At 49.3% G+C, this 18,122-nt stretch overlaps 1 protein-coding gene across 1 annotated transcript in view; it reads right to left on the bottom strand.

The window, feature by feature from the left end:
- Positions 1-18,122, bottom strand: part of SLC2A9 (solute carrier family 2 member 9) — a 183,170-nt gene that overhangs the window by 35,092 nt on the left and 129,956 nt on the right. Inside the window, 2 exon segments of the mRNA XM_060012810.1 lie at positions 13,274-13,349; positions 14,928-15,029. Coding sequence (XP_059868793.1) covers positions 13,274-13,349; positions 14,928-15,029 — 178 coding nt within the window.

Genomic DNA, 18,122 nt, shown 5'->3' with positions numbered 1-18,122 from the left:
ATGCATTTTAGTCTTAGGAAATGCTATTACTACCTGGAATGTCCCTAACCAGCACCCCCTGCCCTCACAAAGATGTCTATGTCCTAATCTCCAGGACCTGTGAATGTTACCTATAGGACAGAAGAGATGTTGCAGGTGTGATTAAGTTAGGATCTTGAGATGGGGAGATTATTCTGAATTACCCTACCCAATCCAGATGGACCCAGTGGAATCACAGGGTCCTTATAAAAGGGACGCAGCAGTTCAGAGAGTTCAGAGAGGAGAGAAGGTGCTACCCTGTTGGCTTTGAAGATTGAGGAAGGGGCCACAAGCCAAGGCACGTGGGCGGCCTCTAAGTGGGAAAAGACCAGAAAACATATGCCCCCAGAGCAGAAAGAACCAGCCCAGCAGATACGTTGACTCTGTCCCAGTGAAAGTGGTTTCAGATTTCTGGACCCCAGAACCATGGAGAATAAATGTATGTTATTCTAAGACACCAGGTTAGTGGTGGTTGTGAATGGCAGCCACAGGACACTGACACAGCCCCTGCCCCACCCCACCTTGCCCCCAAGAACTACTTCCTATTAACTCAAGATCCAGACACTGCATGTGTTCCTTTTTATGCCTCCCTGACCCTCTTTAACGGAGGCGACCACTCCTTCCCTTGTAACCACATTGTCTCTGCTTAACATTTACGTTACGTGGGTAACAGGAGGTTAACACAGAAGCTTCATTTGGACTCAGAACCAAGACACAACAGAGGTGGAAATTCCATAGGCAGCTGCCAGGTCACTGCCTGTGCGAGGAAGGCCAACAAGCGTTGGTTCACAGCTGTTGAGCCCCTTCACCCACTGTGAGGTTAGAAATGGGTGAGACAGGAGAGAAGGAGGGTGGAGCTGCGTGGCGGTGGGAGGGGGCGCTGCTGCAGAGCAGTGAACCGAGGAGCGGGGAGAGGCCTTCCATGTACATACCCCATCTCCTAATCCCCGGAGTGTGTGAATGCTACTTTATCTGGCAAAAAGGATGATTAAGTTAAGGGTCTTGAGACGAGGCACTTATCCTGGATTATCGCCGTGGGTTCTAAATGCAATCACACGTATCTTTTATAAGAGAAAGGTGGAAGGATTTGGGGGCAGACACAGAGAAGGAGGCAACAAGAAGATGGGGCAGAGATTGGAGTGATGTGGCTAAAAGTCAAGGAATGCTGGCGGCCACCAGGAGCTAGGAGAGAGGCGTGGACAGATTCTCCCCTGAGCCTCTAGAGGAGCTCAGCTCTCCTGACACCTTGGTTCTGGACATCTGGCCTCCAGACTGTGACTTTCTGTTGTTAAAGCCATCAGTTTGTGGCACTTTGGTACAGCAGCCATGGGACACTAATAACCCGGACAGAGAATCATGCTCTCACCATCTTAGCGGCTGCAAGGAACAACTAAGTGACAGGTTCCCTTGCCCGGTCCCAGGATTGCTCCATCCCAGCCAGGAGGAAGATGGTTGCTGGGGGAACCACAGGGAAGCCTAGAAGCCTGGCGGGTGTCACTGACTCCAGGGCTGCAGAACCAGAGTTTTCAAAACTTTCCACACTTTGGTTGCAAATCCAGGCTTCTGCCCTAAAGCTTGGAGGGCTCAAATTCACTCTCAGAACAGCGTTTGCTTGTGATTGCTTCTGAGTAACCATCCTTCCCAGGAAGGACTTGGCAGACAGTCACACAGAGCACTGTCATAATTCCAAATTAACACTGCAGGAGATAAGCTCACTAATTAACTCTGCCTTAGGCTGTGGGAAAGAGATAAAGAAGAAAACTAAGTGTTTGGAAAAACAGGAGAGAGTATGGCAGGAAAGGTGACGCCAGAGTCAGGTAGACGTGGGTTCAAATCCTGCACCGCCTATGCCCACATGATGTGGACAGTGTGGGCTCCAGGAGCCCAGGTATGTCTGTCAGGAATAGGGTGTTTCCTTGGCAGGATGCTCTGAGGATCAGGGTGAATGTGGTACCTAGCTCTGAACAGGTGCCCCCCTTAAGGAAGATGATATTAATTTTAAAAGTTCCCCTTGGTCTTCTTGAATAAGCAGAATGCCCACTGTAAGCTTGGCGAGCAGCTTACCAGCCATCTGTTTGGTATTAATGATGATGGGAATGATGATGGTTAGATGATGGAAATCTGTCATTTCCAAAGCCCATTGGCCCAACATCAACAGCTCTCTGGGGATAAGGAGATATTTTCCTGCCAACCTCTTGGCTAGTTTCCTAGGGCTGCTCTAACAAATAACCGCAAACTTGGTGACTAAAACCAGCAGGTATTTAGTTCTTCTCTTCTGGAGGCTAGAAGTCTGAAATTGAGGTGTTGGCAGGGTTGATTTTCTCTGGAGGCTGCGAGGGAGGAAGCGTCCATGCCTTTCTCTTAACTTCTGGTGTGGCTGACACGCCTTGGTGCTCCTTGGCCTGTGGCCACATCACTCCAATCTCTGCTTCCATCTTCACATCACCCTCTGTGTGTCTCTCTGTGTTCTCTCCTTGTCTTATAAGGCCACTCGTCATTGGATTTAAGGCCCACCCTGAGTCCAGGATGATTTTATCTTGAGATCCTTAACTAAATACATCTGCAAAGACCTTATTTCTAAACAAGGACACATTCTGAGGTTCCGAATGGACATGAATCTTCGGGGGGGTCAGTATTCGCTGAACTACGGTAGAAAAGAGCAGAAACATTGCCACCCGCTGATGGCAGGAGCATCTGCACGCATGACCTATAAGAGTCATAACCTCCTGGAGACTCAGCCTCCTCATGGGCAAAATGGGAATAAGATGCTCTGCCCCATAGGGCTGGTGTGAGAGCTGGGTGAGATCACTTGAGTGAAATACTCAGCACAGAAGCTTAAATGCTCGCTAAATACTTGATTGTTCACACTGTCATCATGGTCATATGACTTTTCCCATTGCCCAGGGGGTCTGGTGCAGAAGTGAGGGGCAAGTGGTCAGTATGGCCAGCCACCTGGGTGTAGGTCTTTGGGTAGCCCTGGAGTTGGTCACTAAGCCTGAAAACTTCCACAAGCAGGGAAGTGGTTTGGGCTGGACTGGCTACTCAGGAATCTTCCAGAAAATGTGTTAAAATGCCAATCCTGTTGCCTACCCAGAGGCCTGGATAGCGGATAGAGAGGAACATTTGACCTTAGCAGGGGGTTCTGAAACACAGCCACCCAGCTGGAGAGCCCCTAATCTGGCTCAGCCCCACATTTCATTGATGGGAAAACTGAGACCCGAACAAGGACTTGCCGAAATCGATGCAGACTTTTTTTTTTTTTTTTTTTCGGTACGCGGGCCTCTCACTGTTGCGGCCTCTCCCGTTGCGGAGCACAGGCTCCGGACGCGCAGGCTCAGCAGCCATGGCTCACGGGCCCAGCCGGATCTTCCCAGACCGGGACACGAACCCGCGTCCGCTGCATCGGCAGGCGGACTCTCAACCACTGTGCCACCAGGGAAGCCCCTCGATGCAGATTTTGACAAAGCTGTAGTGAGATCCCAAGAGCATCCACTGAACATCTTTCTTGAGTCCCACAACCTCCCTGGGGGCTCCCTGGGGCTCTGGGGCAGTGGAGTACGGTATCTCTTTGTCCTGGCCAGAAATTAGGCTTGGAGAAGTGACTGATGAAGGGCACATGGTCGGCTCAAGGTCAAGTCACCAAAAGACAATGATGTAAAATCCATTCGTGAATAAGAATACGTGAACAAGAGAAACCTCATCTACCGATGTGCGGGTATCCCTTGCTCTCTGTACCTTTGCTACCCAAACTCTTGTTTTCCAAACACAGGAATCAAATAAATTAAGATAAATGTGTTGACACATCTCTTGCTATCCAAATCCTGTTACTTGTTGTGTGTATGAGTCTTTGGAATAAAATGGATTTGAAGAGGGAGGAAGATATATATTCTTACTGTGGATACAAATATATTTTATGCTGCTCAACTGTGCCTTCTCTTGCCCAGTAGCCTTCAGCTACAACAACAGGGAACTAAATTTTAAAAAAGGGGGCTTCCCTGGTGGCGCAGTGGTTGAGAGTCCGCCTGCTGATGCTGGGGACACGGGTTCGTGCCCCGGTCCGGGAAGATCCCACCTGCCGCGGAGCAGCTGGGCCCGTGAGCCATGGCCGCTGAGCCTGTGCGTCCGGAGCCTGTGCTCCGCAACGGGAGAGGCCACAACAGTGAGAGGCCCGCGTACCGCAAAAAAAATTAAAAAGGGAAAATTTTTCTAAATTCACTTATGCAGCCTAATGAAGAACAACACAGAAATCGATGAAAGGTGTTAAAATTGTTGCGTCCATACAAAATTCCCTACATTCTTGAGAGATAGTTTAAAAAATATGATAAAGTCATTAAAAAAAGATAAATTCAGCAAATTGATTTTCTCTATGATATGGCTTTCAGCAATTTAACCATTCAGTGAGTTGACTTGTGATGAATTAACTTTCAGTAAATTGCTTCCTACATGGCCAGTAATAGGTGGAGGGGTGGACGCTCGTGTCATATGCTGAGACCGTAAAAATAATTAGGGTCTTTGACATTTCCCTGTAGCCTGCCATCACCACTGCAATTTGTCTTTTCAAATTATCCCAGTGGAGTGTGTCATACATTTCCAGCGGGGACCCTGATCTCTGACTGTTGCTTAAGTAAGCTCCCCAAAGGCAGGGACTGTGTGTGTGTGTGTGTGTGTGTGTGTGTGTGTGTGTGTGTGGTTCACCACTGTATCTCCAGGATTTGAAGGATGGCTTTTCCACAGTTTGCACTCAATAATTACTCATAAAATGGGTAAATGAATGAATGACTTATATTTCTTCCTAAAATGAGAGTCCATAATTGTCATCCCTTTCCTATTCTATGGTTACAACTTCTGGGGAGATTGCAGAACGGCCCCAGTACTTTGTAGACTGTCCCAGGAGAGGTAAAGGCTTTTTCTCCACCCCTTGGTTCTGGGCTGGCTTTGTGACTTATTTTGGCCAAGAGAATGCAGCAGAAGTGAGGTCAAGCCTGGACCTTGGGAGGTTTTGCACGTTTCTTCTCTTGCAATTTTGCTACCATCATGTAAAATGCTGGACTAGCCTCTTGGATGGTGACAGACATCAAGTGACCCCTCTTGATTACAAACAGTGGTTGAGGCCACCTCAGACTAACTGGAATCCAGCCAATCTGCCAGCCAAAGGCAGACATGCATGGATATCAGCAAAGCCTGGGCCAGTGTAGCAAACTATCATGGCAACCCATAGACTTGGGAGCAACAATAGATGGTTATTGTTTAATGCACTAGGTTTTGGGGTTATTTGTTACACAGTGATAGCTCACTGATACAAATTCTTTAATGACCCCTAAATTCATTTCTACTAAGCCTCTCCCATCTTCCATATTTTACTTCCAATTAGTCCCCACACTATAGACTTTTTAAACACCAGTCTGATGATGTCACAGTTTAGCCTGAAGGTCTTCAGTGGTTGCCTACTGCAGGGAGGACAAAATATAGTATTTCAGCCTGCGAGGGCCGTGACAGTCTGACATTGCTTTCCTTGTGTCTGGACCTTCCCTGCAGCCCCCCCACTCCGCTCGACTCTCTCCTCCTGGACACTCTGTGTCCTTTGAGTCCATCAGCATACCCTGCTCTCTGAACTTCTGTCCTCTGCCCAGAAGTTCTTCCTTTTCTTTTCAGCCAGCCAACAGCAGGGCCACTGCTAGCCCAAACAACACTGTTGTAAACCAGAAAATGTGGCCCTTCCTCCTCAAAAAAAAAAAAAAAGTTTCACAAATTAGTATGTTTCTGTATGACCTGAACAATCACACACTGTGGCCCAGCTCACCTTAGTCGGGGAAGCTCTCCAGACACCTGGCAGGCAACAACTCTGTCTGGTGCCCGTGCATGTCACATTGTCTGCTCACCCCACCCAGGAGGCCAGGACCCACCCATGCTCCCCCCCCACCCCCTTCCCTGAAGTCGGGAATCCAGGCCAGATTTGGAATCGGGCAAGGGATAGGAGTCAGGCCTCTGAGAGTGAGTAAGAAAGGAGCCTCGGGGGACATCTGCAGAGAGGGGTACACACACGTGTGTATATGTATGTATATGTGTGAACCAGTGTGTGGGCATGCTTTCCCGAGTATGTGTATGACTGTGTTTGCCTGTGGGCTGATGTCAGAGACAGCACATGTTCTCGTCTAACATGGGGATGATGCATCTTTAGACAGGGCACTGTGGGGAGTGCACACTCTGAAAACCCATGCTTGATAACTCTGCTCTCTTCAGCTCAACATTCAGGAAGCAGTTTAACTTTCCTCCCGCCAGGTAACCTGACCCCCCCACTTGTCCAGGTAACTATCTCCACATGCTTACACAGTGTCCGGGCCCTACGTTATCTTGGTAGTCTACTGTAGAGCTTAAGAACTCAGGCTCTGCAGTCACACTAACCTGAACTGGAATCCTGGCTCCCCTGCTCATTAGTTGTGTGACTTTTGGTAAAGCACTTAACCTCTCTGAGCCTCAACTGTCAATCCAGTCCCGTTCCCCAATGATAGTCAGATAGTCAGCTGGACACCCAGCTGGTGTTAGAGAATTGGAGGATGGGTGTGGGGAACATGACACATTTGCTGCCAGAAGTGGTGTTGGGGTCTCCATGCGTGAGTGCTGAATGAATGCATGAGAAATACAATCGTACATTGAGTGCTGACCCGTTGCCAGGCTCTGTGTTTGGTGCCTGGAATACAGAAGTGATGGAAACAAGTTCTCTGCTTTTGAAACATTCCCAGATATTACAGGAAACGGAGCAGCCTCAGCCATTGTAATCTGGGGTGGAGAGGGTGAAACCAGCAGCAATTCTGGGGGCTGAACGAGCACAGAGGAGGGGCTGCCTAGTTCTAAGAAAGGTTCAAGGGACAGTGTGAGCTGACTTTTTAAAGATGAGAAGCCATTCCTCAAATGGATGGTGCCGACTACAAACTGGCACCTGCCATCTACCTCTACAAGGATCAAATCATGAGCCGCTGCAGCCGCTGACCTTCAACACCCCCTGAGAGGAGTTCAGGGTGGCGATCAGGAATGAGGCCCTCTGTGCTCTGGGAAGGACTGGCAGAACAGGCCTTCAGATGGTTAGGTAGTTTCAGGAGAAGATTTTATGAGCCCAATTCTTGCATCTCCTCGTATCTAGAAAAGCACTAAAAGTGTTCATGGTGACGTCTGCCCCTCGAGACTAGCAGCAACATTCTGCAAACATGTGTGCTTGATTGTACGTACTCCCCCTTCACCAAAATCACATGTATACTGACCTTCCCCCCACCTCTTCAGAGTGGTCTCTCAGAGCTATCTTAAATGCTGTCTCCCGGGCTATAGTCCTCATTTTGCCCCAAATAAAACTTAACTCACAACTCTCACGTGCATTTTTTTTTTTTTTAGTTGACAATGTGTAAGGGTGGAGTTCTAGGTGGGGGGACAGGTTTGTAAAATCATGTAAGCGTGGGTGACAGTGGGGCAGCTGCACGCAGCTCTGTGTAGCTGTAAAGCAGGGACAGTGGGATGGGGCAGGGGGAGAGGGGTGGGCAGGGCAGAGATCCTGATGGCCCCTGCAAAGGTTAGTACACGCGGGCAGTCTTTCCAGATTACATCAGTGTGATAGATAGAGGTGTCCCCTTTTCAAGCCAGGCATGTGCTCCCTGGGCACTTGGCATCTCTCCCATCAGGACTGTTCCAGCCTTCTGGAAGGCTCAGATCATAATGTGCTCCTTTGTCAAAGCGGTGATCAAACTCCATCTTGTTGTGTAGACCAGGGTGTGTCTGTCCTCTGCACCCGCTCATAAACTGCCCTTAAAGGGCGGAACTTGGTGCCAGGTACAGAGTCAGTGGGTAATAAGAGTTTTCAAACTGTAATTTACATGCTTTGGGGATGATCTCCTTTTTCTCGAAGATAAAGCTCTTCTATCCTGTGCCTCATTTATTAGGCTTCTCTGCCACTGCCTTGGGGTCACACGAACAAATAAAATATGTAGCAGGAAACTGCCTTTCTTGTTTTCTTTCTTTCTCTTCACCTAATTTCAACTCCCTGTCAAGTCTCCTTCTTTTGATCTGCTAACCACAGAAGCTGCCTCAGGCAAACTTACAGCTTCTCTCCTGGGAAGAAGATTCTTTTCATTCAATCGTGGAGGGGCAGCCTCCCTGGGGAGGCCCTTGGCCGTTTAGCTCTTATCGCTCCGAACCTTGCTTTCCCAGGGTGGCTCCTCCTGGGATCTGTTCCTTCATGTACACTTAGAAGGATGCAGGATGATCTCACAACCCAAATGGCAGTTCCCCTTGGACAGGTAATTCCCCCAGGGGCTTAAGCTGTGTGCTGTCAGTGTGAATCCACATGAAGTTTCTAAGCCCTGGTCAGTCTCGGGGTACAGTAGCTGGAGTGGGTGAGGCCCAGCAGCTCGGTGAACATGGGGGGTTTGGGGAGCAGAGGGTAGGGACCAGCAGCTGATCCGAGATTAGGGGGGCAGAGGGACCTTCCTCAGGGAGCCTCCCTGACACTGATGGAGAGCTCAGAATCTAAAATGCTGGAAACTCAGCATGCAATACGGTCGCACTCACAGAAAAGCAGTGTTTGCAAACACTGCAAGGGGAGCCAACATCATCGCAAGAAGGGAGAGGGTTTGGGAAAAAGCACAGAAGCCAAAGCTTTGTGATTTGGGTCAGGTAACCACTTCAGGCAGGTTTGTGGATGAGTTCAATTTAGTATCTTTGTGTAAGAGGACAGAGAAAAAGGCCAACCCGTCCACTGAGAGACCATGTCAGCACTCACTATTCTTCCTGGGAGAAGAGCTGTTATCAGAAAAACCCGAAAAGTGCTCAAATCCCACCCTGAAATGTGGAGCTTTCTCTCAGCAGCCTGCACTCAGCACAGGGCCCCCGTCCATGGGGTCCCTGCCGGCTGGCGCTGCCCAGGCCCACTGCCCTCGTCTGGCCCTCATTTCCTGCCGCCTGCGTTTCCCACCTGGCCCCTGGCTTGCGGCTTCGCTTCTGCTTTGTTTCCATCCATCCGCCTCCCAGATCCACTCTTCTCACTGCAAATCTTAAAAATCCCCCCAACGGACCTCTCTGGAGCTCAGGATAAAATGGCAAATCTTAACACACTGCCCCGGCTTCCGTGGACCTGCTTCCAACACATCTCTGACTTGTCCTGTGCTGTACACCCCGCTCCAATGCTCCCCCCACCCCCCAATGCTGGGACAGCGGTTCTTGCCTGGCTCTACCCCGGAGGTCCGACTGAGCCAGTGTCAGGTGAGGCCTGAGTCAGAGTTCACTGTAGTTCTCAAGCCACCCAGGTAATTGTAATGCTTTCAGATGAGGTTGGAAAAGGCGTCTCTAGCCCAGGGATTTCCAAGTTTGGCCTAGGTCCCACCTCCAGATTAGGGTTTGGCTGGCCGTGGATGCAGCCTGGCCATCAGGACTTTTAGAAGCTTGCCAGGTGATTTAGCAATGTTTGAGGACCACTGCTCTGGCCCTGCTGGATTATTTGTTGTTCCTTTGCCATTAACTTCCTTTTACATTCTGGCATTTTCGCTGGCTGTTCCTGCTGTATGGAAATTCGTCTTTCCCTCCCTCATAAGCTACCTCATTCTCCCTTCTTCCAAATGTCAGAATTGAGGGACGCTAGAGGGAGCAGCAAACTTTTTCTGAAAAAGGTCAGATAGGAAATATATTAGGCTTTTTAGGCCACTGCATGTGGTCTCTGTCACACATTCTTTTTGTTTTCCTTTTAAAATGTAAAAGCCATTCTTTGCTTATGGGTCATACAAAACAGGCCATGGGCCAGATTTGGCTCACAGGCCATAGCTCCCTGACCCCGGACCACAGCATTGTTTGTTTTGTAAGGTAGTGAGTTCCCCATCAATGGGAGCAATCAACTCATGGTTGGAGGACTTCCTGGCAGGGAAACCATAGATGGGACTTGAACTTCCAATGAATAACTGGACTGAAAAACCTTTCTGTTCTTTCATGAACTTGGGATGCCTTAGTTCTAATTCATCCCAGCTCCTGGACACAGCCCCTCATCTGCCAAAAGACCTCTGAGGTCCCCTGCCAGCTCTGAAATCATCCCAATCCTCTGTTCTGCCTCAGTTCATTGTGAAGCTCTGTGTGTGTCAGCACGGCCTTTGTTTCAACACAAAGAGCTGTGATTTCCATATCTGAGTTTAAGAGACAAAGAAGAAAGACTGCTCCTGACCTCTGTGTACAGATGATATTTGAAGCAAGAACAGCTGGAAACCATGAAAATCAAAATGCTCTGATTTCATCTTCAGCCACAGACATCTGACAACTAGATATGAATGGCAAAATTATACCTTTCTGTGTAGACAAAAACAGGACTGATTCACAATGATCTAGAGTAGACCCATCTGAAGAAGATAAAAACAGAAGCTTCCCCTTTTATCCCAAATTCTTTGTGTCAGTCTTGCAAGTCAATCTCAAAATGGGCCTAACTCCACGCACCTTTTAGCAAACAGCCAATGAGTACTGACCACACGCATAGATCAGAGTTCAGACTGCAGGTCCTAGAACAAGATGGTATAGATGCCAATCTAGCACTTGTCTCTTAGCTGTGTGACTTGGGGAAAATGACTTAATCAATACGATCTTTGTTTTTTTTCATCTATACAATGAGAATAAAATTAGTTTGGGAAGGAAAGGTTTTGCAGCTTACCTGTAATTCATCTTCTATCAACTGGGATAGGAAGAGAGGAAAGAAAGAAAAAGAAATGACCTGGTCCATTCTGTTTGTAAACTTGCTAAGCCAACCTCATAATGGTATTTTCTAGCAGAAAGATAAGAGAGTCCTTATGTACCAAATGCCTTTAGGGGGCTACACCTGGCCTATTTAGAATGGAATGTATAGCTATGGGTATAGTCCACTGGAAAATGTCAGTGTCAGCTGTGTAATTATCAAAGTATAAAATGAAGATGCTTCATGAATAAAATACTTCCTGTATGTAAGTGTTGCCCTGCATGTTTTATTTAGACACCTCACAAGTTTAATCTGGGCCAGAGTGCACTCTAACATGCAAGGAAGAATCTGGGGAGCTGTGTTGATGACTTCAGACTTCACCTAGGTCTTAACGATGACCTGAGAATTATTAGTAAAGTTTGATTCTGAGTAAAATCTCTGATTGTGATTTTCTTTTGACAGTCTGACTCTGTGTTATCTTATATTCACAGAGTATGTTTATGAGAAAGCATTAGAACAGGGCCTGGAGCATAGTAAGTGCTCAATAAATGTTATTATTATCAGACAACTGGTGTGAGGACTAGATCAGGGGACAGAGGGAATGTGCTGGGAAAGCTCAGAGCAGTGCATGGATGTGAATTCTTATTCTTTGCAATGGGGTAGAGAGAGTACAGGTTTTTAAAGACCTGGTTCAGATCTCGACTCCAGCACTCACCAGCTGGTTCATGTTAGGGGACATTGTAACCTCTCTGGGTTTCAGTTTCCTCATTTGTAAATGGGAGCAATTAATCCTAATATCAAGACTACTGTGCAGAGTAGGGATGATGTGTATTCAGACATCCAGCGCACGAAGATTGCCAATCCCTGTATTAAACAGATGAGGATACAGTATGGAGATGAGCCAGTAAACGATGCTGTGAAGGAAGTAAACCAGGATGATGTGATTGAGAGTATGCGTGTGTATGCGTGTGACTATGGCATGTATGTGTGCATGTGTACATGCATGCATGTGTATACTTGTGTGTGTTGTGTGTATGTTTGTGTATACTTGTATGTGTATGCGTGTGTATACACGTGTGGGCATGTGTGTGTGTACGTGTGTGTGTGTGTATACGTATGTGTGTTTGTGTTTGTGCATGTATACTAGGTGGTCAGGACAGGCCTCACTGGGCGGATGACATCCCCGGTAACATGGCCACACGAGCCTATGAGCTCCGTGAGAGCAGAGACTGTCCCCTGACTGGTTTCCTCCCCAGTGTCCCCAGGCCTTACATGGAGCCGCTGGCTACCCACCTCCAGGGGTACCAATGTGACTACTGCCCGTGGAGCTGGTAGTGCAGAGGCCCCATGGGACTGAGCACATCCCTCCTTGAATCTCCTTTAACTGCAACGTGGGCTCCCTGTTTGTCCTCCTGTCGTTAGCTGCTCCCCCGGAAGGTGCCTTCTTCCTCTGGCCATCTCATCATCACAGCACACTGTGTGTATGTGTGTGTGTGCACGTGTATGCGTGTGCACACAGGTGTGCGTGCCTGACGCCCTCCCCCAGTCATTCCACAGCCCTCTCCACCATCTCATTACGGCCTTCTGTTGTCATGGCTGGGGACAAATGTGACAGGGTTCGGAACGTGACGGCCCATGAAAATCAGCAGTGCAAAGGGAGAGAGAAATTTGGGTCCATTTGTTCTGATAGAAACTTGTTTTCATCAACACAAAAACCAAAACAAATCAGAACCACAGCAGTGCTTCCCGGAGAGATCTGTAGTCATCAGACCTTCCCCACACCATCTTCCCAGCCCCAGCGCGGCCTCTGACTGGGCCCCTGTGGGACACAGACCCCCAGCTGGGGGTGGCAGGGCCCTCAGTCTCACCTCCCCTGGCCATTTGAAAGATGAGGAAACTGAGGCCCTAGGAGAGCAGAGGACTTGCTCACTAGGGAAATGGCAGAGCTGGGGCTGAAGGTGGGTCCTGGGTAAACTGAGGCTCAGAGTACTCCAGACTCCACACTCAGGCAGGTACAGTGTAAGGTGGTGGTTAGGGCCTGGGGGCAATTCCATCGCCGCTTGCTCTGTGCAAGAAGCTTCCCATCTCTGGCTTCTCTAGAGCGGTCACGAGCCTTAAATGAGTTAACACACATCAAGTGCGTGGCCAAGTATAGTACATAATCAGTGATGAATAAATCTGAGACATTACCATTATTATTATAACTATCATTATACCTTCCATACTAAACTGTAGCTTCTCTGTGGGCACGGGCTGTAACTTGAGTATCTTCGATTCATCCCAAACTAGTGAATCTGGCTCCCAGCTCTCGCAGCTGTTAATGGCTGCGGTGTTGTTGTATGTTACCATCTATGCATCTTTGAGTGAGCCTGTTACCTACCATCGGTTGGATGGAAACCAAGGCGGTCACTGCATTTAAATCGATGGGGACCCTCCCCTCCCCCTCCACTCCCAGCGGCCCTTGCCCCTCCCCAGACCCCGAGCTCTCTATCCGTACAATAAGAACACCCCACCCTGATGGTGCCATGAGTGCCTGGGCTGGCATGTGAGGAAGGAGGGGTGCCTTACCTGGCCCGCTGCAGAAGGCGGCGATAATGGCCAGAACGCACACGACGCTCAGGTAAGGGATCCAGGCTGCGTGGTCCTGCAAGAGAGCAGCCGTTGGGCAGGTGAGGAGGCAGCTGTGCTGGAGGACCTGGTACCCAGCCCAGCTTCTCCTTAGTCCACCTGCATGACCTGAGGCAGCTCACTTTACACCTCTGAACCCCAGTTTCAGCGTCCATAAAATGGGGATGATGATAACCCTTAAGCCATCCCATCCGCCTATGTTACAGATGTCAGAGTGAGATGAGATGATGCCTGTGAAGCAGTCAGCATCGTCCCAGCATACTCCAGTCAGTAACTCTTCTTGCCTGTTCACTGGATGCCAGCCCCTGGATGCCAGCTGTTGTACTGTACTACTGTACTTTTCAAGGTACTGTACCATAAGATTCAAAATGGTTTCTTTATTTTTTGTGTTTGTTTTTCATGTATTATTTGTGTGAAAAGTATTATAAATATGTTACAGTACAGTACTGTATAGCCGATTGTGTTAGTTGGGTACGTAGGCTAACTTTGTTGGACTTACGAACAAACTGTACTTACAAACGTGCTCTCGGAACGGAACTTGTTCATATGTAGGGGAATTACTGTAATATTGCCTTTTTCTAAAGATGTGGGGGACATTGAGACCTTTGGCAGATGACCAACACGTGCAACTCTCCATTTAGGGGTTTGTTTTTGAAAAATGCAAAGTTTTATTGACCACTGTGACCTTGCATCATGCTTCCCATAGGGCCTAGATGGACTCGAGGCACCGAGTAAGTGCTCAATTAATACAGGCTGCCTTGAGCATTGCGGGGGGCAGAGGAAACCCCAAGATCCTGGGGTCTGATCCCAGCTCTGCCATTCACCAGCTGTGAAACCTTGGGCAGCTTATTCATTTAGATATATGCCTCGGTTTCCTCATCACCATGAAAGGAAAAAAAATACCACTTTCATAAGAATTAGCTATGGCTCTATCCATCCCCACAAATATACATTCACTGAGCACTTATTATGCTCAAGGCACTGTTCCAAGTGCTTTAAGTGCATTTCCCATTTAATCCTCACGATACCCCTGGATATAGGGATAACTGTCCCATTTTAGACATGGGGCCCCGAGGAGCAGAGAGGTTAAGTGACTTGCCAAAAGTTTCATGGAGAGTAAGTGGGAAAGCCAGGGTTCCCACCCGGCGGTCTGGCTCCAGAGCCCCTCTTGGTCCCCACAGGTGTCGATATGAGGCGTGAAGGTGCCTCACACGGCAGCGCCAGCCACCCTGAGCTGGAATGTGAGAGTTGCAAGAGGCATCTTAGGACTCATCTAGTGCTATCTCTTCTATTCCACAGATGGGTAGACTGAGGCTCAGGAGGGGACATATCTTGCCCGAGGTCACACAGCTCACTAGTGGCAGCGACAGGACCAGAAGTTGTATCTCTTTTCCCCCCAGTTCAAGGACCCATTACTAAACCCCCTCCCCAGGGGTGCCCAGCAGCTTCAGAGCCGAGATGCCCTTGGGAACTCTGCATTACAAGAGTCGTCTGTAGACTGTATGGACCTCCCAAGCTGAAGGGCCCAGAGCACGAAGCCAGAAGCCATGCCCATGCTGTGCTCCCTTGGGGAGCGACAGACACGTCCTCTCACCTGCAGCGTCAGCGTGACGGTGAGGATCCCAAAGAAGAGGGTCATCAGCCCAAAGCCACCAATGAGGAGGGGTCTCCGTCCCATGCGCTCGATGACCAAGCCCTAGGTCAGGGTCAGAGAGAGACGGTTATTACTCCCCTTCTAGCAGCGAGCGAAGGGGACCATGATGCTTGGAACTGCAATGGGGTCGTTGTTAAAGGATGGCTCTGACCTGGAGGCGCTTGGCCAGTTTCTACCCTGCCACAGCCAGAGGAATGATCTTCACGAGAGCAGAAGAAAGGGAGGGAGAAGAAAGTCACAGCTGCACATCCTGGGGGCCAGAGAGTGGGGTGCAGGGAATGCCCTTGGCCAGACTCAGAAACAGAACCACCCGATAAAAGGTATTATCAGAGTCGGGAGTGGATGGGAGGGGTACTTCAGGGAAATGGGCTCCCAGCGCAAAACTGCTTGTCTGCTTGGGGACACGGGGCCCTGGCTCTGGATCCCCCCTTACTGGCTCCCCTTCTGACGCCCCTCCCATGAGGATGAGCCCTCAGAACCAGGAGAATCCCCACATCCACATGCAGACTTCCCACCAGGCAACAGGTTAACGTAAGCGCTTCTCAAATGATGATGTAAGCGCAGGATATGAAAGGCTGCTTAGCCTGAATTTTAATTTCTCAGCTCTGGTGGGCGCTGCCCACCTGGATGGAGCCCAGGGCACCCACTCACGCCTTCCAGAGAGTTTGGGGGCCAAATGAGAAATCCAGTTTTGCTTTTGTTTGATGTGGCCCCTTCCCTCTGCTAAGTTCCTAGAACCGTTGTTAGATAAATTCGGGACTTAATCTTTTAGTAGGTGGGGGGCGATGCAGAATCGTTATTATCAATGGAAGAGTTCCCCATGTAGAGGAGGATTAACTGAACTCAGGTTTGAGGCCAGCTTTAGTGCACATTCATTCTGACGATTCACGGGGCAAAGCAGCCTCTTCGAGCATCCTCACTCTCTCCCTGCTTCTGCCCTCACCACCCCTGCCCACATCGATTTTCTTTACAGTGGCCAAAGAGATTCTTTTATTTTTTTAACATCTTTATTGGAGTATAATTGCTTTACAATGGTGTGTTAGTTTCTGCTTTATAACAAAGTGAATCAGTTATACGTATACATATGTTCCCAAACGCAACATGGCATCTGCTTTCAACACCCGCTCCCCTCCAGCCCCACCAGCGCCCCCTGCTGTCTCTCTAATTGCAGACACATCCCTGCTCCCGTGCAAAGCCTGCTCTAGACATCCTCCATCGGCCTCTCCAGATCCACTGAGTCCTGGAGGACGACCCATAATACCAGATCAACAGGTGTCCTCGCCCCCTGCCCCTAGGGGGTATCAGCAAACGTGGCGCCCGTAAGAAATCAGAAGGAGGGAAGGAAGGGAATGGGACCAGGTGATGGTCCCCCGGATCCCTTCTTACAGGCACATTGTGGCTGGCTGTGTCCCTCTACTGAAGGTCCCTGCTCCTGATGGATGGAGCCCCCCACCCTACAGACCTGCCCACCCCGAGTTAATCCGCCCTCCAACCTCTCCTCTTTACCAGGCCGGCTCTGCCCTGCTGGAGTCTGGCTGAGACAGGCCTTCCTTCTGGCAGCTCGCTCCACCTGGAATGTTCTTCCCCAAGTATCTGGGTGACAGACAACTCGCTTGTCCCTCGAGCCCGACCACAGTATTTAACAGGGCAACCATCCCACCTCTCAATCCGGATTCTCTGCTCTGCTGTTCGTCACTGCATCTTCCACCTTCTAACTACCATGCAGGTGACCACCAATGCCTTTGTTACTGTTGGTCCTCCCCACCGGGCGCTCGCCTTCTCCTGGGCAAGGACCTGTGTGTCTCTTTTGGTCACTGATGCCTCCCACACACCAGGACCCAGGCCTGGCACAGAGTAAGGGCTCAACCGGCATTTGCTGAATATTGAAGGAACGGACAGTCTGGCCAGTTTCATCTTCCAGGTTTGTAGGCGGTAGCAGGGCATGATCAGATTTACCTATAACACGTGTTTGGTTCTCTTCAGGAATATTAATCACCAACAATGATTGTACTAGTTTTCTCGGGCTGCCGTCATAAAGTACCACAAACTGGGTGGCTTGAACAATGGAAATGTCTTTTCCCACAGGCCCGGAGGCGGGAAGTCCGAGACCAAGGCGCTGGCAGGGCCAGGTTCCCTCTGAAGATGTGGCGGAGGGTCTGTTCCAGGCCCCTCTCCCACCTTCTGGCAGCTCCTTGGGTTTTGTGATATAACTTCAGTCTTCACATGGTATGTCCTGTGTCTGTGTCAGATTTCCCCTTTTTATAAGGACACCAGTCATATTGGATGAGGGGTCCACCCTACTCCAGTATGATCTCAACTAATTACATCTGCAATGACCCTCTTTCCAAATCAGGTCACATATGAAGGTACTGGGGGTTAGAATTTCAACATGTGAATTTTCAGGGGACACAATTCAGCCCATGAAAATAATGAACACTTATTAAGTGTCTGCTCCATGCCAAGCACTGGGAATTACCATATAATTCTCATGATAATACCTGTTGGAGTATGGATTTGTTCTTACCCACACTTTCCCTAAGAGAAAACTGGGGCCCAGAGAGGCTAAGTAACGGGCCCACAGTCACCCAGCTGATAAGCGCAGGGCCAGGGGACCACACCATTCTGCGTCATCGCCTCCACCCACTCTCTCCTCTAGCATGTGCTGGACCTGGGGCTCGAGATGCAGCAGAGAATACTAAAGGTTTTGACGGTGAAATTGTGGCATGTGTTGGGAAGCAGAGCAGACGGTGGAAACCAGTAGATTTTTTTTTTTTTAACTTCAGCTTGATGGCATAGTCCATTCCTGACAACTGCAAAAACTTCCTGTCATGAGTAAGGGGTCAAGAGTGGCTTATGTTAATTCTATTTCCCCTGATTGAAAAAAGCCCAGGGAATTCCCTGGCAGTCCAGTGGTTAGGACACTGCGCTTCCACTGAAGGGGGCGTGGGTTCGATCCCTGGTTGGGGGACTAATATCCCACATGCCGCGTGGTGTGGCCAAAATATTAAAAAAAGAAGAGAGAAAAAAGAAAAAAAAAAGCCCAGTGTCCCAGCTACTCAGCGGAATGAGCCTCGTGCTCCACAAGCCGCCGCCCCGCGTGGCAGCCGACCCTCAGGCTCGTGTGGCCTGAACGAC

Source organism: Delphinus delphis, chromosome 5 (genome assembly GCF_949987515.2).
Source record: "Delphinus delphis chromosome 5, mDelDel1.2, whole genome shotgun sequence".
In the NCBI taxonomy this organism is placed as follows: Eukaryota; Metazoa; Chordata; class Mammalia; order Artiodactyla; family Delphinidae; genus Delphinus; species Delphinus delphis.
The sequence above is the reverse complement of the archived record's forward strand: the minus strand, read 5'-3'. Positions and strand labels throughout refer to the sequence as shown.